This window comes from Hibiscus syriacus, unplaced genomic scaffold (assembly GCF_006381635.1).
Source record: "Hibiscus syriacus cultivar Baekdansim isolate YM2019G1 unplaced genomic scaffold, ASM638163v2 tig00110676_pilon, whole genome shotgun sequence".
Classification (NCBI taxonomy): Eukaryota; Viridiplantae; Streptophyta; class Magnoliopsida; order Malvales; family Malvaceae; genus Hibiscus; species Hibiscus syriacus.
The window spans coordinates 495327-520521 of NW_024062820.1; the positions used below are offsets into that span (position 1 = coordinate 495327).

At 36.2% G+C, this 25195-nt stretch overlaps 2 protein-coding genes across 3 annotated transcripts; one reads left to right on the forward strand and one right to left on the reverse strand.

Moving 5' to 3' along the window:
• Positions 1-581: 581 nt before the first annotated feature.
• On the forward strand, positions 582-18402 carry LOC120137688 (signal recognition particle 54 kDa protein 2-like). The gene is made up of 10 exons (XM_039153387.1): positions 582-596; positions 14569-14871; positions 15313-15412; positions 15567-15720; positions 16282-16432; positions 16529-16677; positions 16802-16902; positions 17012-17169; positions 17587-17701; positions 17804-18402. Exons 2-10 carry the CDS (start codon positions 14641-14643, stop codon positions 18130-18132), a joined length of 1488 nt encoding a protein of 495 aa, XP_039009318.1. The 5' UTR covers positions 582-596; positions 14569-14640; the 3' UTR covers positions 18133-18402.
• Positions 1167-25091, reverse strand: LOC120137686 (pre-mRNA-processing-splicing factor 8A-like). 2 transcript variants are annotated; one of them, XM_039153385.1, is made up of 33 exons: positions 24742-25091; positions 23982-24092; positions 23510-23608; positions 23210-23296; positions 22670-22778; positions 22509-22537; positions 21789-22454; positions 20233-20397; positions 19905-20147; positions 19773-19778; positions 12362-12408; positions 10877-11093; positions 10363-10753; positions 8509-9786; positions 8337-8422; positions 7768-8265; positions 7373-7677; positions 6842-7296; positions 6625-6751; positions 5881-6122; positions 5671-5794; positions 5389-5578; positions 5197-5304; positions 4715-4968; positions 3990-4606; positions 3788-3894; positions 3432-3686; positions 2875-3348; positions 2615-2776; positions 2301-2498; positions 1908-2186; positions 1576-1818; positions 1167-1481 (listed from the first exon to the last, which is right to left on the reverse strand). In XM_039153385.1, exons 1-33 carry the CDS (start codon positions 25087-25089, stop codon positions 1290-1292), a joined length of 8712 nt encoding a protein of 2903 aa, XP_039009316.1. In that variant the 5' UTR covers positions 25090-25091; the 3' UTR covers positions 1167-1289. The 2 variants fall into 2 exon arrangements, with proteins under 2 accessions (XP_039009316.1, XP_039009317.1); XM_039153386.1 differs by having other exon boundaries at positions 23510-23600; positions 24742-24892.
• Positions 25092-25195: the final 104 nt, after the last annotated feature.

Here is a 25195-nt window from a genome sequence, read left to right on the forward strand (position 1 = left end):
CTAGGTACCCGACTCTCCTATACCCAACATTTTTTTTATTTTTTTACTTTACTTTTTAACTTTTTATATTATTTTTAACTACGCAGTCAAGTACTAAGCGTTACCCCGTAAATCCCAAACGCTGAAACGCGAACAGTTCTTGACCCCTAAATTTCAATCCCTAATTTCTTCACACGTTCGCACCACCAATTGCTTCTTTCATATTGTCGTCTCTCATCTCGGCCTACCAGGCGATCACTCATAGTCCAGTAGAATTTGGTTTGGTTTATATCAGAAGCACTACCTGTACTGTACATACAACAGAATGCTAATTTGAAAATAAAACGAAACACGGTACCCTGTTACCCAGATTAACGAGTACCTGAGTTTTATGGGTACCTGACCTGCAGGGATCCGGTTATTATGAGCCGGATTACGGGCCGAAATTTTGCTATACCCAAAATGTCAGGTACCCGGATGTTAACACTCCTACATAGAACAGTGTTCTATACTTTATTTATAAAAAAAATTAATATAAAAAATACTTCAATATGTTGACTTTAATTTTAAAAATAACGTGTCCAATTTATTCGAGTTAAAAGCAAAAAGTACTCAAAGTACCTCACTGGCTCTCTTACTGACCTCCGTGGTTAAGTGCTCGTCACTTCATCCATGTCAGGGTTCGAGAGCTGGTAAGGAAAAGAACTGTGGTTTGGGACCAGAACCTGTGGGACCTTCTTGAAAAAAATAAGAGGTATTTTAAAATACCTTATTTTTTGAAGGAAAAAAAAAGGTAATATTTATTTGGTGAATAATTTGTTTTTGTAATTTTATTTTTATACCAACCCCCAGTCTTCTACACATTCTCCATTATCGTTTGCTCGGTTGCCGCTGTCGCCTCTCTATAATGGTCGCCTGTATGGTGAAGATCCCATTACGACCACTTTATATGTTTCTGATAAGGGATGGAAAGGAGGATTAGATAGAGAGCCGGTGAAGAAACTATTATTTTTACATTGTATAAAGATAAATAACACATTAAAATAAGGATCTTTTAATTAGCTGTGGTTTAAACCCATATAAATATAAAAGCAATTATTTTTTCAGTAATTTTAAACCTTAAATCTCTAATATCGGTTATAACCTTGTATAAAGATATAGTTTTGAGTTTTCATATGTTTTCAAGATACGACTACAAACAAGTTCAGTGCTGTTTTCTGTTGATATTGTGGATCCAGCACTGACAAGTACGCAATTATTTTATTTCACATCATATTTCGTCGTAGAATTCGGTCGGAGATATCGTACATTTAGGTAAAGGTATCCTCCCGGTCTCCTTCGGCGGTCTCACCTTCTTCCAAGTTGCTGAACTCCAGGAAATGAGTTGGCCTATGCTCCTCGTTGTAGTATTCTTTAGGCGTCCCCAGCTTCACCCCGTATTTCATGCTAACCGTATGCTTCACTCCCATGAAATTGTAATTCCATGGACCGTTGTCAGGAATCTATCGAAACAAAAGACCAACCACCATAAGAAACTCCGAACAAAATAATAATCTAAAAGACGTTCGGTACCACTACATGGGACTAAACTCTTACCATATAAAATCCAAGGAACCGATCACTCAGGAGCATCTGAACCTTCTCATAATGAGTTGGGAGGTAACCATGAGGATTGCTTCCTGTATCTTTGTTAACTCGTCCCCACTCGTAACCACTCGGGGTAAGCTTGTATGACGTTAATGAGCACGAACCTGGAGTGAAACTGCATGTCAAGATTATGCACTTCTCTCCATCCCACTGCTTGTTGTTCTCTAAAATCCGAGCATGGGATGTGACATCCTGAATTGCATATGAGAACACTTTGTTTGTAACATTCAATTTGCAGCAATTAACTACAAAACTCGAATAAAAAGAAACTAAACACAAACCTGTGGCGATAACTGAGGAAGCTCATTTGGCTGTGTGTGCAACCATCCCAAAGGCTCCAGATCATTCAAGAAATCATGTTCTGGAAGAGATGATGGAAGATTAACTTGCTGATGAGTACCCCATTGTGGCGGGATGGAAATGCATCGGATTTCCTTAACCTGGGGATTATCGGGAGGGCTTATTCCATACAGATATCCAGCAATTTGAGTCCGGAGATCTGCTATACAGATGAACTTCTTTAAAATGTTCTTCGGCATGATGTAAGTGTACCCAGTTTCCTGCATAGTTCATGTTTAATCATGTCAGCAGATTGATAAGCACCAGAATCTACATCAATCGATTCACCTAAAATTAGTCCAACTTTTGTTGGATAAATGAGTGAGGATACACACCTTTATGTCCTCTGAGTTCACATATATATGATTGACTCGAAGATAAAGATTAGTAGCTGAAATTGCTCTAACACGCCAATCCGTCTTGGATCCAAATGCTGCTTGTTCATAGGGACTTGTGGTGGTGACAATAAGCTCATCACCATGCACATTTGTAGTTCTAGTTGTCACAGCTGTCAGCTGGCTTGCCTCCTTTGCCTGAAAGTGCAAGTTAAAGTGCTCATTTTATTAAAATAAATAGAGGTTTAGTGATATAGAACCAAGTTAAATTAGCAATCATAAATAATAAGACAAAAGTAGAACATAAAAATAACCTGTTTCTCAATCTCTGCTATCTGCTGCCTCTGTTGAGAGGGTGGAGCTATCTCAGCTCCAAGGATAATGTCACGAATCTCGGACTGTGTAAGCGCTGATGTGTTCACATTGTTCTTTTTGGCATAGTCAGAGAGTATGAGATCTCTTAAAGCAACTTCGACCTGCACCACGAAATCATCTTTTAATGTACAGCAACGGGAAGGATGGATGATTCTAATAGTTAATGGAAAAATGCATTATGAGTAGACAAAATGAGTACCTTCATCCATTGATCATCAGTTAGAGACGGCCAGATATGGTGTGGCTCAGTAACAATCGTCTTATCAGGTTTCAGTAACATCTTAGCCTTCTCATTGTTCACATGGAGTGCACGAAGGATCAGAATAAGTCGGGAGAATGCAGTGTATGATGAAATACTCTTCAACCAGTCATCATAGATGTTGAACAAAACCATTTGTGGCTCTGTAGCCTTCAAAATTAGATCTCCAAATTTCTCGATTTTCAAGCAAGCCTGGAATGGGAGTTGCAGCTCGCTTCCCTTGATAACTATGTTAGGGAAATCGAGTAAGTGAACCTCCAAAGGATCAAGCATTCCCTTTCGTGTAACAATGATCTGCTTGGGTTGTTCTTCAACAGGCAAAGAGCGCACAAGAGCAGCAACTTCTTCAGCGGTTTTCCACTTGGCAAGCTGACCAAGACGCTTTTGACCTGCCCAGACACTAGTGTGAATGACCTGCAACAGGGGAAATGTTAGCCGGTTGAGATCTTCACAATGGACAAACTAGCTTATAAAGCAAACAATATGAATAAACGGACCTTTAGGAACAACTGTCCAGTTCGTGGATTGAATATAAAGATGGCACCGTTAATGGGTTTTGTTGTAAGATTCCCTTCAAATGTCTTATGTATTGTCACACGATACACATTGGTGTCGTCAACAAACCAAATGATTTGGTTGCTGAAGATCTCCCCATAGTTCTGGGATGACAGATACGGCTCTGTGGGTTCAGAAGAATACAACTGCAAACCTTTCCTTATCCTCTCCCTTAAGACATATAAAGCTGGGTTTGACTGTCCAAGTATAGAAAAAATTAGTTCAAACCATCAGAATTATACCAAAATTTCTATTAAGAATGAATCAACCTATATTAAATCAGTAATAACTGAATTACCTTCATGATCTTATTCATTGCTTGAGCAAGAAGTGGCTTTGATCCAGGGAACCAATTGCCAAATGCAGAATGCAAGTTGTAAGCCAGATCAAGGCCAATCATCACCCCTAGATAAACACAATAGATACGGTCAGATAAGCCCAAAGAAAAATAAGTAATATAACAGAATAGGGGAAGAGGATAAAAGAATGTAAAGTTTTACCAGTGGGAGATGGATAAATGGACATGTTGTCTGTTGTATAATCCATAAACTTGGCTCGAGTATAACGCTCAATATCATGCGAGTCATAATCTCCCCAACGGAGCTGCACATCTATCCAATATTTGTTGCTAGCCTTTTGATCAAACATGTCCTTGGACTCTGCTACAAGACTAGGCTTTGACATAGGCCACCTATGAGCTGCAAAGAGAAGAATATCTGCACAAGAGCTGTTCATCTTGTAACTTTTCCTTGGATGGATTGTCTCCTTCTGAACAGTTTCAATTTCTAAAGCATCCAACTCCTGATCCAAGACTTGGCAAAGATCCATAACCACACTCTCATGAACTTTTTGCCACAGATGTGCACGGAAGATCTGAATCAAAGATATTTTCAAGGTTGGAATCTTCCCATGCATGAAAATCCCAGTTAGATCTAGTTGCACTTGGAAACCAACGTAAACATTAGCCCGATTGATTGTAGGTGACCACCAAAGAGTAAACCTACGGTTAGGAATCTGATTTAGACCAGATCTCTGAGCATTAGTGAGCTTCTTATACTTCATTGACTCCTCAAATCCAGAAGCCTTTTCCCAAAACAGACCCTCCCAAGTTGGAAAGCTGTAATTTCAGGAATGGACAAAGTAAGATAAAACAATCCAAATAATTACTAAGCACAGAAATCATATAAGTGATCTATGAACTATATAACTTAAAATTAGTACTTACTATGTTCCTTTAAACAATGTATGTTCTAGAATTCCTTCAACACCCCCCAGAGCTTGGATGACATCAGTTCGATAGTTATTCAAGTTCCACAATTTGCCATCATGTCTTTGGTGAGTCCACCAGAATGGATTCTGCTTCAAAACTTGGTACTGCTTGAAGTCTGTGCGTACTCTCCATCCTTTGTCATATGCTAAGGTGTGCCTGTCTTTCTGAAACAAAGTATTTATACGTGGTATTCCCCTATCCCACGAATCCTATTAATAAATCCAGGAGAATATCATCAGAATACAATTTCCTTATGGCAGACAAATCATATATGCAAAAATGGCATTGAACAAATAAATTGTTTGAACAATAATATGATAAAATGATTTTTTTTTGATAAAATGATCAAATGAATTTAACAAGCGTAAAATACAAAATGTAAATAGAATTAGGAACAACAGATGCAAAGACTTAAGAAAAGGAAAAAGGAAACGCACTTCCAAATCCTCAAGAGTTAGGCGCCTGTTTTGTGCCTGTGCTTCCTGCCTCTTCAGAGCATACTCTGCCCAAACACGCTGTGAGTCTATGAACTCACTCTCCCATGGCTGTTAAAAGTCAGCAAGATGATCAAACAACTGACCAACATCTGAGAAAGGAAAACACAAAAAAAGAGTGCAATGGATTTTTACCTGTATGTACCGATAAAGATTTGGAATCAATTGGTCTTCTTCATGACTCATTCCACTCCTAAAGTGAGTTACACCAACATCAGTCTGCTGACTGTATCGGAGATCACTCTGCGGAATCAATATGTGACCCATTGATAACATACCAAGTCCTCCAATCTCTTTAGGAGTGTAAAAGATGACAGGAGGGAATCTGAGACATTATAGTTAATTAAGGAAAATTATTATAATAACAAAAGTTGAGAGAATGAATGAAAAGACGTGTAGGATAAAAAATAATCATACCGACTAGGCATTTTTGAATTCAGCCCAATCTTGATACGTGTTTGAATTTTATTTTCACATTTAACAAGTAGATCTAGAAGCTCTTGTGTATGTACAGTTGCTTCACGGAAGTAAGTCATAAGACCTAATCAACAGAAAAGGAGAAAGAGGAATAAATTCAATATCATAGATCAAACAGCATATTCAGAAATAATATGATCAAATAAATACCTATTAAGGCAGTATTCCATTTGTTGACTATCTTTGTGAATGTTGTTGACCCAGAAGACATAAGAATCTGCCTGACACGATTCTCAAATACCTTCATATGCTCATCATCAACTCGTAAGAAAGCAACTGCAGTTCTCTCTTTTGTCTGTTCATTCTGCAAATTCCAGACCCCATCTCTTGTATTGCTAAATGCTTCTTGAGTCATTCTTATTTTTGGAAGTATCCGAACTTCAAAACCACACCTATAGACATCATATTGTATCAGTCAAACTGTTTAAGGGAGGAATATTCATAACCAAAATGGAACGCCAAGTATACAGGAATCAACTTAGAAAGGCAGAAAAAGAACTAATCAGAAACCTAGCATATAAACTGTAGAAAATAAATTTCATCAACCATATAGCTATCATACTTATATAACACAATAATATGAAAATTCATGATCAAATTAAACAAAATTTATTCTACCACTAGGCAACTTTATGCCAATGAGCAAAAGCAGTACGTCAACAACTTCTAGTGTCTAGCGTAAAGCTCCAGATGAACAATACACATTATCGTGAATTCCTCGTAATGTTAGGTCAAATTAGCACACAACTCATATGTAGAAAATACAGTTCATTTCAGAAATATTTTCAATCAGCGGAAATCAACAGGATACCATCCTCCAAATACTCACAATAATTTTAGTAGACTGCAGCAAGCAACTAATAAAAAGTCAAATGAAGAGAGAAAAAAACATACATGCTGAAAAGCAGGTTGGGATTATCCTTGCTGTAGACAGAAACAAAGCTGTTCTCCCACTCCAAAGTTGTGATGCTTCTAGGCAGACGATTCTTCATGTCCCAAAAGACACTTCTTCCAAGATTAACTAAAATGAAGAAAAGGAGAAATTAGAACAGAAATCACATCTCCCAAATTCATTGTCCTAAAAAATTCACATCATTAAGATTTTACATACCATCATGTTTCATAAGCCTCATTCTCGCATCTCTTGGCCAGCATTTCTTGTTGTTATATCCAACCATGTTTTCATTGTTTGGATCAGGGTGCTCAGTAAGATATCGCTGGATAAGGTCTCGTGCTTCTTCATGGGTGAATCTGAACAATATGTGCACTCTATCAATGTACCTAGAGTACAGACGAATCGGATGTCGGGTTTCAACCTTCGTGTCCCAGTATGTGATAAATTCATTTGGCATCTGGGGTGGCCCAGCTATCTCACTGGCACGAGTCAATCCAAGAAGCAAGAGATCCAGAACAAGTCCATAATACTGGACAACAAAAGAAGCAAACTGAAGACCACGTATAAGACCATATGAATTTGTGTGGCTCATATCTTTGTAAGACAACACCACATTGTTCTTTGCGGTAACATAATCTGCAATGTTGTGATCCAGAACCAAACGTAGAAGCCTGCAAAATAAAAATAAATATTATATATATCCAACATAGCCAATACTGAGATAAGCAAAAGATTTAAAAAAAATACCTGTTTAACATTGTCAAGTCAATCTTGTCAAAGAACTTCTCAAATTTTGTTTGAAGCATTACCACACACTGACCCTCACTTGTGTCCCATACCCCTTGCAAATTATTTATACCTTGACACCATTTGTAAACCAAAAGTGGAGGTGGCTCTGAATCTGCAGGCTTAATCCAATTAGGGAACAGATGGCGCTTGTCTCCTTCATACCATAGGTACTGGTCAAGATAAGCATCTGTAATCTTCTCGAGGGGCTCAATTTCATAGACTGGAATCAGATAGCTATACAAATCCATGAACTCTATGCCAACCTGAAAAGGAACATATAAATTCAAGTTCAAATCTATATATCTAATATGAAGTTCAAAAGCAACAAAGAAATCACTTTGTCATCAACTCACTTCTTTGAAGGCACGCTGGGTAAGCAAATGACGTTTGATCCTCGATAAGGCCTCATGAGGATTATCATAAGCCTGTTCAATGAGACCCAACTCTTCTCTTTGGAGTTGGTTTAATCTTACAGCTACACTGTAAGATTCCTTCAACCTCTCCAGTGCAAGGATAAGTAACTTAGTATCATGCTTGTAAGACAAGGGAGGAAATGGAATGGGAGAGAATTTTCTGGACTCCAACCAATGCACCGTCGTAGTATAAATTGCAACTGCTTCTTCTGGAGTGACATATGGCCCATCTTTCAAATAATTGTGTTGCCGTTCTTGCTCAGCTTTCAGCCAGAGTCGTGTCAATCTGCCCAAGTTTTTCCTGCAAACTGTTTTATCAACAGTTGCACCCCTTCTGATACGTTCGCGATTGTAATGAGCAACATTTGTCCACCAGTCAGCTTTTGACTTGACATATCTAAGTATCATATTCTCAATGGGAACTGGCAAACCCGGAACCTACAGAACAGAACAGTAAGGCAACAAGCACAAGCCAAAGATACAGAAAACAGATTATGTTAGAACATTACCTTCCATGGGATGTTTGCCTTCCAACAGCGCCATGCCTCACTTAGATGCTGCAATATTGTTCTAGCTTTATTTTGCTTAATACCCTCTGTAGTTCAGTCAGGAACATAATATAATAAGAAACTGTCAACTACAAAATAAATATTGTAACAAATAAAAACTATTTAAAATCACCTGGCATGGCATCAAGGACATCATGCATGACAGCAGCTCGAAGTTCAAGATCAAAATGGCTCTCAACCCGTTGCTTGGTAACAGTCTTTGCCACTCCTTTCGAATGGCGCCCTTCAAATTGACGAGCAAGCAGATTTCCTAACCACCTTTCTAGGAGAGGAACAATGCCACGGAGGAAAAACAGCCATACCCTCCACATCGGTGCCCAAATTCCACAACCAGGCCCCTTCCCTACAGGCCCAGTATTGAAGCGGTAGTAAATCAAGTGCTTCAAGTCTTTGCACATCCTAATCTGTCTCATGAGCCGGTACTTGTAACGATACATCCCAGTCAACTGGCCAACATGGGAAAATGTATATTGCAAACCATCGGCCAATTGGAAAGCATCAACATTGCCAAGTCGAAACTGGACATTAGCATCAACTACAAGCTTCGTTAAACGCAGGATTTCACGACAAAGATGAAAAGCATTGCCAAAACGTGACTTCTTACGCTCTTTTGTAGTGAGAGTCTTCACAGGCTTCAAGTTAAAGTTATAATCCAAGTGAAGGTAGTTCAAATTTTTCCTATGTATCAACAGGTTCAGCATGTTGTACCCTTGTTTGCAAACTTGAAGACCTGCTTCAACCCAATCAAGCTCTGTCGTCTGGAAAAACTTTGTTGCCTGAAGAGACCGGAACAAGTGCTTCTTCTTTTGAGCCTTAGGTGGTCTGTGATGCAGCTCATTCAGCACAAAGCATTTCAATAATTTCTGATAGCTAACCCGCACTTTGACAGGGTAAGATGGAGGACAGTGCTCCTTGTACCACTCCGAGACGAGTGGTATATCTTCAGCACGCCGCATCCGACCAGATCTCATGTTAAAAGGGCGTGGAGCAAATAAAAGAGAAATTCCAGCAGCCGTGGTGTCAGTGTAAAGTTGTGTGTCATTCAGCAAAGGTTCTACCCCTTCTGGCAAGACAAAATCATCGTCGTCCTCATCATCATAGATTTTCTTCTCACGCCGCTCCTTGTTTGTGGTAGTTATGGGGTGTATCAAAGGATCATAGTAGAATGCCGGTAAATCAGGGTCTTCTGTTTTAATGTACATGACCATGGGAGTGTGATACACACACAGCTTTACTTTCCTGGGCCTATTGTTATAAAGATGAGGAAAAGCAATCCTGTACTCTGTCCTAAGAGGTGACCGTATAATGAGTTTGTTTATGTCATTAAATTCATTCCAGTCCTCATCCCCTTTCTCCATATCACGGTATAGAGGTTCAAACTTAGGACCACCTACAAATATGAACAATTAGCTGAGAAAGCATTCAAGCAGCATAAAGACAAAAAGCATGTGAAACCAACAGAAATCATCACTTCATCAATCTTGAAGAAAACTGGTATCCCAGCCACAACATGGCATAAAGACAGTATCTCATCAATTTCCATTTTTATCTTCTTCCCCGCCTAAATCCCACCCAACTAAAAACAAATGAAAAAAAATATTTGATTCAAATGCCAATAAATATTACAGGACCAACAAATGCAAGCAATACACAAGTAAAAATAAAATAAAATACAGCTTCCACCAAATATATTTGCAATATGAATATCAATCAATAGTAATGATCCCACAAGACAGTATCAACCAAACATAGAAATTCAAAACATTCATTAATGTAGGAAAATAGAAGTTTAGAGTATAGAAAAAAACTTCAGATTACAGCTTTCACCAAATATATTCGCAATACGAATATCAATCAATTGTAATGAACCCATAAGATAGTATCAACCAAACTCAGAAAATTAAAAAAAAACGAGTATAGGAAAATAGAAGTTGAGATTATTATTACAGAAAGGCAGGATACTAACCGGGTATGCACATATTCAATGCTTTTGCTGTGAAGAATGACTCCATGTCAAACAAGTAGAAATAATTACGGTCAATCAAATCAGAAAGCAGCTGTCCAGCAAGCCGGTGCAGAGTTGCCATAATTGGAAGGGAGAGATGCCATTTCCTGTAACTCGGACCATTGATAAGCTTTGTTTTTACAAGAGGCTTATGGTCATAAAACCAAGTGTGTACAGCAGAATCTTCCTCTTCATCAAGCTCCAACTGAATTGGCTCTAGAGGATCGACGTCTAATAAATTATCAGCATAGTCTAACGGAGGTTCCTCATCGTCAAATGGCGGAAACCTCATTCTCTTGAAATGACGACGATCTCTTTTCTCTCTCCGCATCATGATCCACATCGTACCCCACTGTAAAAACAAAAATAATTAAATCAATAACAACAACAATGTACCACTTCCACGTATAATTGAACTGAGAGACAACTTAATTCGGTGTCAATTCGTTGTACAAAGGGAGGGAAATAAGCATACCTGTGCTAAATAAATTGGTTCAACAACCCATGGTATTTCATTCACAAATGTGATCGCTCCTGTGATATGGTATAAGACCTTCACATCACGGACCTGTTCCCAAGGCATTGGCATATTCTCAAGGAGCTTATAAACTGCATGTGGAATGAATTTAAGGGCGCCTAGGTATACACGTTTATCATGGCGGTATTTTTTTGTAGACATATCCCCATGGTCTCTGTCAAGTAGAAAACAAAATTAACTATTATTACATCATGCATATCTAGCAATGATGCTCAGAGTACTAGATCCAATGTGAAAACCAGAAACCATTCTAAAAGACAGACAACAAGAAAGATAAAATAACTATACCCTTAGATATAAATTTAGGGTGGCTTATGGCTATAAAGAGAGTACCTTCCTTCAATTAAAAAAATCGGAAATTGTATATAATATCATTAAAGAACAACTGATGATAATCAAATTGCTCAAAAATAAAGGAAAATATACATATTTGCTCAACTGCCTTCACACCCTGAGCAAAATCAGGCATCAAAGCAGAAAATAAATATAGAACACAAGCTAGTGTTACAGATACATTTTACAATTAAACATCCCTTTATATTTCATTGTACAGAAAAGTAACTTTGAACATCCAACTTCCAATGGGCATTTTATGCACTGATCTAACAAGAACAACTGAAACACCACTAACAGGTTGTCACGATGCAGGAGCAAATATTATTTTAATATCTGTTCATTTCAGTTTTATAAAATATTAGAGATATTTTGGATTTCTAGGATTATAAGTTTCTTTTATGTTTTAAATCTAGGGCTAGGATTAAATTATGTTTGTAGCCCTAGCATAAATAAGCTGTAAAAATATTACAGCCACAACTTATCAGTTTATTTGGACTAAAAGAAAACTAGAGGTCTCCGGTCTCCCTTAACCCTAAGTTTTTCTCGAGTACCATTTTCTTTCCTACTTGTTTGTTCATCCTTATTTCTTTTGATTACTGTTGCTCTCCTCTTAAAGCACATCAAGTCATCCTTTGATGATATCAATATCATCATCCGTTTTCCTCTCCTCTCAAAATTACTTATGAAAGCTTCCTAAGATAGGTTTTACCTAGTCTTAACAGAATATAAGTGATAAGACTTGGAACCAAAAATCTCCTCAAAACAAAGCAGAAACAAGAAGCTAAGTGAAGCTTTCCAGCAAGATTGATTAAACCGAAGAACACTCTACATCCTTAAAATTAGAGAAAATAACTAAAAACCAATCGATGAATGAAAGCTATCTTAACCGACCTAACCAACTAAGCAATTCTTGAAAAGGTAAAACACCAAAGCCATATTAACCGACCTTGCCAGCATAAAAATCTTTAATCCATAAAACCACAAAAATCAAGAACGCCAGGAAAAAATCAAACACAAAAAATCTCACTTAACTCTGTCTTAAACTTGCTAAAAATGTGACAAAACATGAAATAATAAAGCTCTCACCTGATAATCTTCCTGACGTGCTCAGGAGGCATGTCCTCCTTCTGCGTCTCGACAAAACCAAACTTCCTTTTATCTCCATATCGCTTAGAGTTAAGCTGCATCCATTTCCGAGCCTTCTCCTCCAGCTTCGCTTCAGCATCCTGTGACGTCTCCTGAGGAGCCAGCACGGTGTACGAAGGCTGAGTAGCTGGAGGCGGTGGGATGGTGGATCCACCAGTTCCCGGTGGCGCGATCTGAGCGCCGTTGTTGTTGTTCCACATGGCCACGGTTGGCCCAGAAACTCCTACCTCGACCTAAAAGAATAAATTAAAGACTTGGTTTTATGAAATGAATTTTTGAAATTAGGGTTTTAGACGGGATTTGAGTTTCCTACTTTCTCTGCTATTTTCTATTTTCTATTTTCTATTTTCTATTTTCTATTTTCCTCCTCCCTCTTTGCAGAGTGAGATTTTTTCGAGTTTAAAGTAGGAAATCGATTGGTTTTATAATATATATATATATATACACACACATACACTAGTTTTAGGGATATAAAATGGCGGTGATGTGGGTTGGGCTGTTTCTAGATTTGAAAGACCCATTTAACCCTTTTGACGGACTGATGTCCCATATGGCCCAATCCCAGTTTTTCTTTTGGATAAACGTATGCAATATTTAGGAAAAATCTACAAATGGTCGGGCGTTACTTCTTTCCAGCCCCGAACTATTCAAATTATAAAAATGATCTCTTAATTATAGGGAGTTGTTTTTAAATTAGTCTTTTTTTTGTTAAAAAATTGACGGCCGTTTGAGTTGGACATTAACTTACTAATTTAAATATGTTAAAATCATATTTTAATGATGTCTACCGACACTATCGTTATTTTAAAGTACTAACTCGACGACATAATGTAAATGAAAAGTCAATCTATAAAATATAGCTCGAATGATTTTGTGATTAAATTTTATCATATTTCAGAATATACAGTTCAAATAACATATATTTTTAACATAAAATAACGAATTTAGAACATATGAATAATCGAATAATTATTTTGTAACTCTTAATAATTATGAGATTCAACGAAAAAGAGTTACAACGAAATACCATCCTATAATCAAAAAGATTATTTTATAATTTTTAATAATAAAAAATAATAAAATAGTATCATATAATATGTGGATTAAAATTCTTTATCTAATTTTAATTGAATTAAACAAATCATTGATATAAATTATCAATAAAAATGTTTAACGAACTAAACATATCAACATAATTTTAACCATTACTCCCTCTTCCATAAAATTTATTCCTTTTGTATTTTAAAATTGTCCTACTTAAATTGTCTCTTGGAAAAAAGATCAACAATTTTTACTAAATAAATTTCATTTTATACCTTTTTTTTCATATTTCTAATAAAATAAAATTTAACTTTATGAGATAAAATTGTTATTTTAATATTTTTATAACATTTATCTTACATAAACTTTTTTCTTAAAATTACATGAAAAGTCAACATTGGACGAAAATAATGAGACGGAATAAGTATTTTTAGAAAATATGTATAGGGGTTCTTTGTACTTTAAAGAAAATCAATGTATCTCTCGTACTATTTTTCACTTAATGTGACCCTCTAACTCAAAAAATAAATTTAATGTAACCCTTTGACCAATGTTCTTTATCGTTAACTGTAATGGTGTTAAAGTGTCAGTTCATTGCATTGACATAGTGGTTCACGATATCAAAATGACGGTCCACGATGCTAACATGACAATCTACAATAATTGATAACGTGGCAGATGACATAATATATGAGTTAAATTACTAACTCAAACATGATAGATGAATTATCAGATCAACATCATGAATTACCATATCCGCACTATAATGGTCAACTACAGAAAAATAATGATCAAAAAATAAAATTTTATTTATTTTCGGAGTTCAAAGGAAAATATAATAATACCAGGATCAAATTAATTTTTTAAAAAATATATAGACCTCTGTACCTTTTTATCCTATTTTTTACTCCATGTATTAAGCTTGGGTTGGGTTAGGTCGTACGAACCGAAGAGAAAACGGAGCCCAATATCAATCATTTCCGGTTACACGTATTTCTCCAGACTGTTTTTCTTATAGGCCAAATGGAAGAAAAAATAATTTAATTCTCATTTTTCTCTTCCCTTTGGCCTTTCCTTGGTATCAGGTTTCTCTAAAAATTAAGAAGAAAAAACCCTAATTCTTCAGAATTATCAGGAACAAGAATCTTTTTTATTTTCTCTGCAAAAAATTAGCAAAAATGGTGTTAGCACAGTTAGGAGGGAGTATCTCCCGGGCTATACAGCAGATGAGCAATGCCACGATAATCGATGAGAAGGTTTTAAACGAATGCCTCAACGAAATCACCAGAGCTCTTCTTCAATCCGATGTTCAATTCAAGCTCGTTCGTGATATGCAAACTAATATTAAGAAGATCGTCAATCTTGAGGATCTTGCAGCCGGTCATAACAAACGGAAAATCATCCAGCAGGTATGTTTCATTTTCAGAAACAATTTCTTCTCTTTTTGCTTCCTTCGAATTCAGAATTTAGGTGTTGTTGAACTAGGATTGATGGTTTTATATTTGAATTATTGGATGAAGTTCTGCAAGTAAAAAATGATATATTTTGAAAAATTCCTCCTTTACCCCTTATTTCCTGCGCTTATAATCTATCTGAATTCGGTTCTAAAATGGATGAGATTAATAAGATTTCTTAAAGTTCTGATTTTTGTTTTGGTTCGCCTTTAATCCAAAATGTTGATAACATCTTATTTAATGGCTATCTGCTGAGATACAATTAATATGAAAATTTCATGTAATTGAGAAACTTTTGATCCAAAACTTTACAAAAAGAAAATGGTTTGGTTCATGCTTTGATTATTGTATTAGATTTATATATGGTTGCTAAAAAGGGTTTGATTTTCGCTATAGGCAATTTTTAATGAGCTTTGTAAGATGCTGGATCCTGGGAAGCCGTCTTTCACACCAAAGAAAGGGAAAACAAGTGTTGTGATGTTTGTTGGTTTACAAGGTAAGTTTTGTTTACATCTTCATGTTGGTTGAATTATGGTGCAATTGTTTGCCCATTATTGTGAAAGCCCTTGCTATGTGCTGAATGTGTTGGTAAGACTGTATGGGATACCTGAATTTTGCAGTTGATTTTTTTCTCTGTTAACATTTTTCAGGTTCTGGGAAAACAACCACATGTACAAAATATGCCTATTATCATCAGAAGAAAGGTTGGAAACCAGCTCTAGTCTGTGCTGATACATTCAGAGCCGGTGCTTTTGATCAGTTGAAGCAGAATGCCACTAAAGCTAAAATACCATTTTATGGAAGGTACTTTCTTAGTTTTAATTCATTTTTATGGCCAAGGATTTAAATTGCAGCTATGGATGTATTTTTTTGTTGCATCGCATTTATAGTAGATATGGGCATGGTGAATGCTATTGTGGTCTATTGTTGCAAATATAGGCCAAGAAAATCCATGGTGAAGAGAGTTAAAACTGAAAAATAGAGTCCATGGCATTGCGTTGCAGGCATGTGGCCAAGGATGTGGCCGCTATTTGTAGCCACATATTGAAATTTTGAATTTGGTTTAAATTGTTTGTTTTAAATAAAGGTAGTTTTCATTTGTTCTTTAACTCTTTGAATGGGAATGTTAAAGGAATAATGTTGACTCTAGGTAATTTTCAACAATGATATGATTTGTGTACCTTATTACTGAAATGTTTTTTAAATTCATAAAAGGGCATAAGAGGGAAGCATGAAAATACATGCATGCAACTAGTTTGCTTTTCCGTTTCTTGTGTATGTAGCACATATCTGTATACATTTCTATGTATTTTGTGATGTTAACGCAGAGAATGTCTTTAATGCTGTTTTCTGCTATTCATGCAGCTACATGGAGTCGGATCCTGTGAAAATTGCTATGGAAGGTGTTGAGAGATTTAAGAAGGAAAATTGTGATCTTATAATTGTTGATACCAGTGGGCGCCATAAACAGGAGGCTGCCCTATTTGAGGAAATGCGGCAAGTCTCTGAAGCAACGGTATTGTTCAGATTTTAGATGTTCATTTTATTTTATTTCAGGATAAGTGATGATAATATCCCCTTTAATTATTTTTACCTTTTTTGTATGTTCCAGAAACCAGATCTTGTTGTTTTTGTTATGGATAGTAGTATAGGTCAAGCTGCCTTTGATCAAGCTCACGCATTTAAACAAAGTGTTGCAGTTGGTGCTGTAATTGTCACAAAAATGGATGGTCATGCAAAGGGTGGTGGTGCACTCAGTGCGTAAGTGTTATGATTGTTTTCACCCTCATTTTGTATGTCTATTTAAGATAGTATTTGCATTTCTATCATTAGGTTGAGTTCTCTTGATATATACTTCTTGGTTTTCTTTTGTGGTTTCTACCAGGGTTGCTGCAACTAAGAGTCCTGTCATATTTATAGGAACTGGAGAGCACATGGATGAGTTTGAAGTGTTTGATGTTAAACCATTTGTTAGCCGCCTTTTAGGTATGCATCTCCTTTTCCTTTTATGTATTCTTCTAAACACATAAATACTGGATTCCAAAATGGGGACGATTGTTTGAAACATTGGCATGGTGATTATCATTCTGAATAGGCATGGGTGACTGGTCTGGATTCATGGACAAAATTCATGAAGTTGTTCCCATGGATCAACAACCTGAGCTTCTCCAAAAGCTTTCAGAAGGGAACTTCACCTTGAGGATTATGTATGAACAGTTTCAGAACATACTCAAAATGGGTCCGATTGGGCAGGTGTTTATTCTTAGCTACTCTCTTTGATGTTCATCTTCATTCTGCTGCATTTTCGTTTTAGCAAAGTTGGAAGTTGGATTATTTTGTATTAATGGGTGTGCCGTTTAATGATTCCCCCGTGTTGCATTTTCAAATGTTGATGTATTTGAACATTCATTTTGGTGGTTTGCTCCTGTCAGACATTTTTACAATTGTTGCCATTTGCTGTAAAGTGTTACTAGAAGTATTAAACTTTAAACTAATGGAGCTTTCGGATGGTGATTCACTTCCCCTTGACCCCGTCCAATGCTCCATCCTCTAACTTCCATGTTTTCTCTCTCTCTCTCTCTCTCTCTCTCTCTCTCTCTCTCTGTTATTTAAGTGTAGTATTTATTTTGCATGATAACTTTATGCTAATACTTTGGTTGCTTTCTACAGGTTTTCTCAATGCTTCCAGGATTTAGCTCCGAATTAATGCCAAAAGGTCGTGAAAAAGAAAGCCAGGCAAAGATCAAGCGCTACATGACCATGATGGACTCGATGACAAATGAAGGCAAGTGAATGCTCTCTGATTTATTCCATTTCTCAAGACATGTAATATTGTTCAAGTATAAGATAATGAGTTTTTAACACGTTTATTGTTAATTCATTGCAGAGTTGGATAGTTCAAATCCAAAGCTCATGAATGAATCGAGGATGATGCGGATAGCACGAGGATCCGGTCGTCATATTCGAGAGGTAATGGAAATGATGGAGGAGTACAAAAGGCTTGCGAAGATATGGAGCAAGATGAAGGGTCTTAAAATTCCAAAGAAGGGTGAAATGAGTGCCTTGTCTCGCAACATGAACGCGCAGCACATGAGCAAGGTCCTCCCTCCACAGATGTTGAAGCAGATCGGCGGTATGGGCGGCTTGCAGAACCTGATGAAGCAAATGGGCTCGAGCAAAGATATGATGGGGATGTTAGGAGGTGGGGACAAGTAATTTTCCACACCACTCCATTGCTGTACTTTTGAGTGCTAATGCAGCTAGGGGATTTCCCGTGTTGAGGAGTCAGAAAGCATATGCTTCCCCGAACATGCCGTTGTACAAACTGTGTTTTTCAGCGCAGGCTAATGTATTTCCCATTTCTCATTATATTTCAACATTTAGAGTCAACAGTAAAATTTGGGATTTTGAACATTCAATGAGGAGCCATAAATGTGATTTTATTTTTTGAGGTGGGTTTCATTATGTACAAAAATGAATTTTATAGAACTATTATTTAACTCTCTGCTTTACGATTTTCATAATTATCTCTGTTAAAAAAAGAGTTTGATGTGTTTTAATCAATTTTTTTCATGAGTAACAAGAACATTAAAAAAATGAGAAAATTTAAAAGAAATGGAAAATCTAATAAAAGAATAAAAAACACAAAAGAATTTTAAAAAAAGCTTTAAAAATATATTTTTAAAAAACTGTATCTTAAAATTTTGGGTGTTTTAGGACTTATTTTTAAAATAAATTAAACATAATTAAGTACAAGTGGGCATCTAAGGTATTAAACCATTATGTATTCAATTTCAGCACCGCGGTTGTTTCACCAGTTGGGAGACGTTCTAAGAAGAGATGTAGATCACACCAAAAAATCACAAAGGTTTGGTATTTGCACCGGAATTATATAAATAAACAAGAATAAATAAATAAATAAAAATAAATTGTATGGCAGATTTGCAGTTTTAAAGCAGAAATGAGAAGAGTATGTTCCATGAATTCAGACATAACTATTAATCCACTATTTGTATCATTTACAGTTTTATCTTTACAAGAATTTGCTCAGAACAGTTTTCCTCAAAGAGGTCTCTTCATCTTCATCATTCTTCATATATGTGTTGAAAGCACAACGTACTACTGAGTTCACCTGCTTCCTTAATCTTGCGTTATCAACGAACATATCTGTAAGCATCTTCCTCAACTCATTGTCGGTTCTCTTATCACCGTCTTTTATCTTATGACTCCCTTCCAATCTAGCCACAAAATTTTCTACATCTTGAGCAAGGAGTTGCGCCTGTCCACGATCAAAGTAGTCAGCTCAAAAAATTGTTCTATTTCAACTAATTCTAGGAAGCATTTAATGACCCTAATTCCACATCTATATCCTGGGAATTCTCTCCTATTGATCTTTGGCTATGTTCTATAAAGAAAGAATTCACAATAATAAAAAAGGGTTCATACAGATATAGAGAAATCTACACTCACATACAAAATGCATTCATGCTAGTTAGAAAGCAATTTTGTAGCTATCATAATAGGAAATAATTTCCAAACCTTGAATATATAGTCACTCCAAATGCGAAAACCATTTTGAGAGAAAGGATTTCAAGATATTGCAAATAAAGAGTTCATAACTCAACTCTGGGTGCAAAAGATACCTCAGCAAGAAGGAGACCGATTCGATTATCAGATGTTGTTAAGAGATCTAGAGCATCAGATGGATATGAAGTATTGACATTCAACCTATCCTCCTCCTCACTGAGGAAATTAACACTGCATTCTTGAAGCCGGTCCCAAAGAAGATTGCATTCATGAAGCAGTTTAGTGTTTGCAGCATTGGCATGCTCCATCCTTTGCTTTTCCTTCTGCACAACTCTCTGAAAAATGCACATTGAACAACATGGTATAAATTCAAGAGATGAGTGGCTCCTTTCACAATTAAAAAAAAGTAAAAAGGTAACAGATATAGTATACTTTCTGTGGACGAAAAGATAATGGATTACCTCCAATTCTAGTTTTTCTTTAACCACATGGCTAAGCTCTTGCTTCAAATCAGATTGAGAGCTTAGAAGAGATTTCACCTCCTTAACAAGGAGCTTTACATCTGCTTTTGATTTCACCTCTAACTCCTCATGATGTTTTTGCAAGTCGGCAAGCTGTTTCCTAGCAACATCCAACTCTTGCATCAACATTTTTGTCTCCTCCATCATTGATAACTTTTCTGACTCAACATATGCCTTCTCATCCTGGAACATTTTAACCCTTATTAAAGGATTTCATAATTGACTATAACTATTATAATAAAGAAATGTTAATAGCACAAGAAGAAACCTGTTCATTCTTTAATTTCAATTCCATCTCAAAACACTGTTTCCGAAGTAACTCCATATCCCACTGCATTCGAGTATATCTTTCTCTTTCAAGCAAAATAGCTTGTTGCATGTTTTCATCACAGTTCTCTCTAGTGGTTTCAAGTTCCCCTTCCAAATCCTTGACCTACAAGAGAATGAAATCAATTCAGTCATCTCAAGCTAATCAAATTATATAATTAAGCTACCTTAAGTATGTTAAGACAATTCTTTTTCTAGCTACAGAAAGCATGAACCTAATCCAAGCAGAGTGGAGGGAAAAAATTCATGTATAAACCTAACTAGTTCAAGGTCAAGATCCACACAATTAATACCATTATCATATAACCAATATCCAGAGCATCCCAGATCAAAAAAAGACACTGAAGCTATAATGAAAGATTTTCCAATAAACCATTTCTCGGTCATTGAAAGAAGATTACATACCAATTAATTTGTCTTATCAATTATTAATATATTGTCACCTTCAAAAAAATTATTAATATATTTTCAGCCTACTTAAACAGGGAACCTAGTTAGTTTTCAAGCCTTCAAGACCCAATATGATTTGTAAGAATGGCCATAGCATGTTCAAAGATAAGTCTGTACAGTTTATTTTCTGAAACTATTGTGTGTCAGAAACGTCAAACATTTAGCACAAGCAATGTTTAATTTTTGAGGTCGACTCTACAGTAACAATAACGGCCTAATTTAACCACCCAGAAAATGTTTACTGAATCAGCTCCCTCTTGCATTCAAGGAATTATTCTTTAGACAATGCCAAAATATCCCCCATATCATGTTTTGAACTGGTAAGAAAATGTTCATTTTGGCATGCTTCCTTGCAAAATTAATACTATATAAAATATAAATACGTAAGTTGTTTTTTGCTAGTAGGAAGTTGACTAGTAGAACAATTGTTTCTGCTTATGGTAATCTAATAAGATCCTACACTTTTCCAAACAACAAATTCTCTCTCAAGAAATTTATCAATATCAAACATGTACTAGTTTGAAAGTGTGAACACAAACCCAAAGTCCAAAAACATAAAGGCTCGCCTAACTGGCTAAGTACCAAATCATGCAATTGTCACGATCACAGATAATAAAAGCTAGCTCTTCCTTTCATATATTGTTTGAAACAACATTTTGACTCCTGAAGAGAACTTATTTAAGCATCTTGAGAAGCTAAGGACTAGATTGCCACATGTTTAAACTCAGAAAATCCAAGTTCAAAGCAATAAGAAGTCCTTTGAGGATCCCTAGTCTTCTTATATCATATGTCAGCCTTTTGGCATCTGAGAGAATTCAAGTCATTAGGGGCTTTAAAGATTCTCACGCTAAAAGAACAAAAATAACTCTTATAATAGAGAATAGAAGATCAGAAAAATAATTAGTCCGAATAAAGTCAAATCGCCAATATAAAAGCATATATCCTAGAGCTCAAAGAATGAGTAATACATGTGTCTTCATCAATACAATCATGGAAATAGAAATTGCATTAAATGGGCTTCGTCATTCTAATTATAGTTGAGAATACCTTAGTTGTGAGGAACTGTCTCACTGCACTTTCTTGATTGAACCTTGATATAACATCTTCCATGTCTGTTTTTGCTGTAACTAGTCTCCTCTGCAGCGTGTTAAGAACCCGTTTTAACTTATGGCATTCATCTGATAGAAAAAGGATAAGCGAATCTCTATGGAATTGTAAATCTGAGCTAGGAGAATCAAAGGTTCTACAAGCATCAGCATTTTCAGGCATGTCATGTAGCCCATCACCAAACAAACTAGCTACTCCCAAGTTTGATGAATCACTGGCTTGGACGGAATTTAAATCACTTCCAAGGCTTTCTGTTGAGAATCTTTGAAAATGGCCTTCCATTTTGCAATGCTCTAGTTCAGGAAAATGCTCCGCCCTACCTCCACGAAGAAATCTACTGTCAGTATTATTTTCGGTTATTTTATCTCTTGGATTGTCACTTTCACCTCCCGAAAGCATTTTTTGCTTGGAGAACTTCTCAATGTTTTCTAGAATCAAGTTGCTGTTAATTATGCCATACCTCATGCTTTTCTCCAAGGGTTCAATCAAATTTGGTTCCAAAGTTGAATGTTCCGTGCAAAGACCGACAGAATTGTCTTTTCCTTGCCTTGGGGTTCCAAGCTCAGATATCTCAGTGGAAGCATTATCAAGATCAGATGCATTATCTATATATACGTTGGTCTTGGGCAGAGCTGTAGGAACAGAACTACTGACAGAAGAAACAGCATCCAATTGACTTTCATCAAATGCTGTAACAAGACAAAACATTTAGATCATGGAGCATAATTCAATGTGAACTTATAGTCTAAATCTATCTACAAACACAGGCTGCAGTTAAAGGTGTAAAACATATTCATCCATTTACAAAAGGAAACACCTACAAGACCTCGCAGCAGCTTCTAGCTCAAGAAATGTTGCCACTGAAACACTTCTGGAAATATCAATATCTGATAGAAGTTTTTCCATCCAATCCTCCAAAGAACACCTTCTCTGTGATAAACTAACCATTTAGAGAATGCTATCATTCCTAAAAATATATCTAAAAAACTAAGCCCATCTCAAGTATTATCAAACAGATAATGAACACCACTTAATGTCACCAAAATAACACAAGTATACGATCTGTTTTCAGACTGCCAATACATAATAAGAAAAGGGTTAAAGCTGGGCACAATACACTATTCAAAATTCACTGCTTCATACGCATGACAAAAACCCTAAAATGGTCAGTTTCTTTTTGCTCAGGTTGTTAAGGACGGAACCATGTATATATGGAAAACATGAAATAAACTTTTAATTTTTTAGGTTGCCAGGCATAATTAATTTCTTCTGAATTGTCTGTTTCGGATAACACATAAACCTATTATTATAAAGATTCATATTAATGCAAAGAAAAAATAAATAAACAGTGTTTAGCTAACCTCCTCCAGCAGTGTTCTGTTTTTCACCCTCAAAATTCTTTTTGGCGGAGCTGGAGGCAGATTTTTCTTGGGAAAGATCTTCTTAAGCTGCAAAGCAGAGGGGAAAATGAGAAATGCAATGAAAATAAATTAAATGATGCAAAATATCTCAGAAAATAGGCAAGTATTTGACATAAAAAATAAAGAAGAGGAACGTAACTGTGAAAGTGTAAGGCATATGAGAATATAACAGCCAAAAAAGCATGAGATAAGAAGACAGTAAACCTTCCCAGATGATAAAAATTAAGAAGAAAAACTTACTTCAGATAGTATCTTTAAGAAATCACTAAATCTTCGTAATATTTCCCGGGTGGTAGTGATGCCTTCTGGTGATTGAATGCCAACTTGAACCCTGTAAAACTGCCATCAATGAATGTTAAGTACAAAGTAGTACGACCTGTCACAACTCCTTAAGAGGCTGCAGTACTACAACTAATTGCACACCTACCGGCCAGTGCCCAGTGACCTATTAGCACGACCCTGCGCATTTTAATACCATAGCAGTCTGCATTCTTAAATACATATTTCATAAAGCTCACCTTAATCCCTCTCAAATACTCTCTAGATTACATCACTCCCATCTTAAGCAAGCCTTTCTTGCTAAACATCTTTTTAGTGTACCGTGAGCAGTAACACAGCGCTATAGCTAGATGGAAAGAACGAATATCACATAGAAAATGACAATTCTGATCTAATTAAAATAGCTAAATACTTCTAAAAAAATAAGTAGTACCACAACAGAATTTGAACCTCGGGATGTTGGTAGAAGAATCCAAGAAGGAATGGTAACACAGTAACTCCACCCTGTCTGATGGTCGTGAGGCCAAACAGTTTCCCGTCCATACTACATTGAAGCTCAGATTAAAATGTTACAAGTGAACATGAATCAAATTTCCAAACAGAAAATGCTACAAATAAATAGAACTTTCCAGCAACCAATGTTAATGACATACTACATAGCAGCCAAATAGCCGGTACCTAATCAACGATAGCGGTAGAATGAGCTGGAAAAGATTCAGTCAGCATAATATGCAATGTTAAGAGGAAGCAAACAGAAAATCATTTTCTTAACCAGTCACAATGTTAGTATGATTCACTTCGTTCTTTGGAACTTAACAATTAACCGGGGAACAAAACCATATATGCCAATCAGTAAAACAGACAAAAAAAATTAATCTAGCGCATCATTTTCCCATATTCATGAATGAAAGCGTAAAAAATCGATATTCCTATAGCAAGCAGCTCCACTCGTTAATTCTACTTTTTTAAGTAAGATGAGCAATTAATCAAAAAAGAAAGGAAAGGACGGCGAAGCCCGTCAAGCGTAACCTCTTGTACTGACTCAAATTTGAATTTTTTGCCTTATAAGCTATCCTCCATCCGCATGAATATGAATTTTTTTAGCTCAAATGAGTTAAAAAAACAAAACTTTTGCATTCTAAACATCAAAATTCACTTAACCCGAGAAATGAAATCAAGAAAAGAGGAAATACCCATCTGAGAGGAGGCAAAGACCAGTCCATCCCCAAAGGCAGCGGCGAGGTCCGGTCATGGCGGTGCTTTGGTGGGCTCTTACGATTGGCCACCGAAGTTGGTTTATTTCCAGCATCATCACCGTAATAAGCGGCGTTAGAATCGGAGTGAGGTCTGATAAAGGAACCGAAAGATGATGGGTGATCGATTATTGGATTATCAGAGAAGTTGGTGAAATCAAACAAAGACACATCGTGTGCATATAGATTCATGGGTATAGGATTTCTAGTTTCCGAAAAAGGTGAATTAAGATCCCGCGGCTTTATCTTCTCCTTTCGCTTCACCTTTACCGGTTTTGGGATCAACATGTTTGATTATCCTTTTTCCAATTTTATTTTATTTTCACAAGTCTGATTTGACGGAAGTCTCAACTAATCGTCAAAAGCTGAGGTAAAAAAAGGGTAAATAACACTA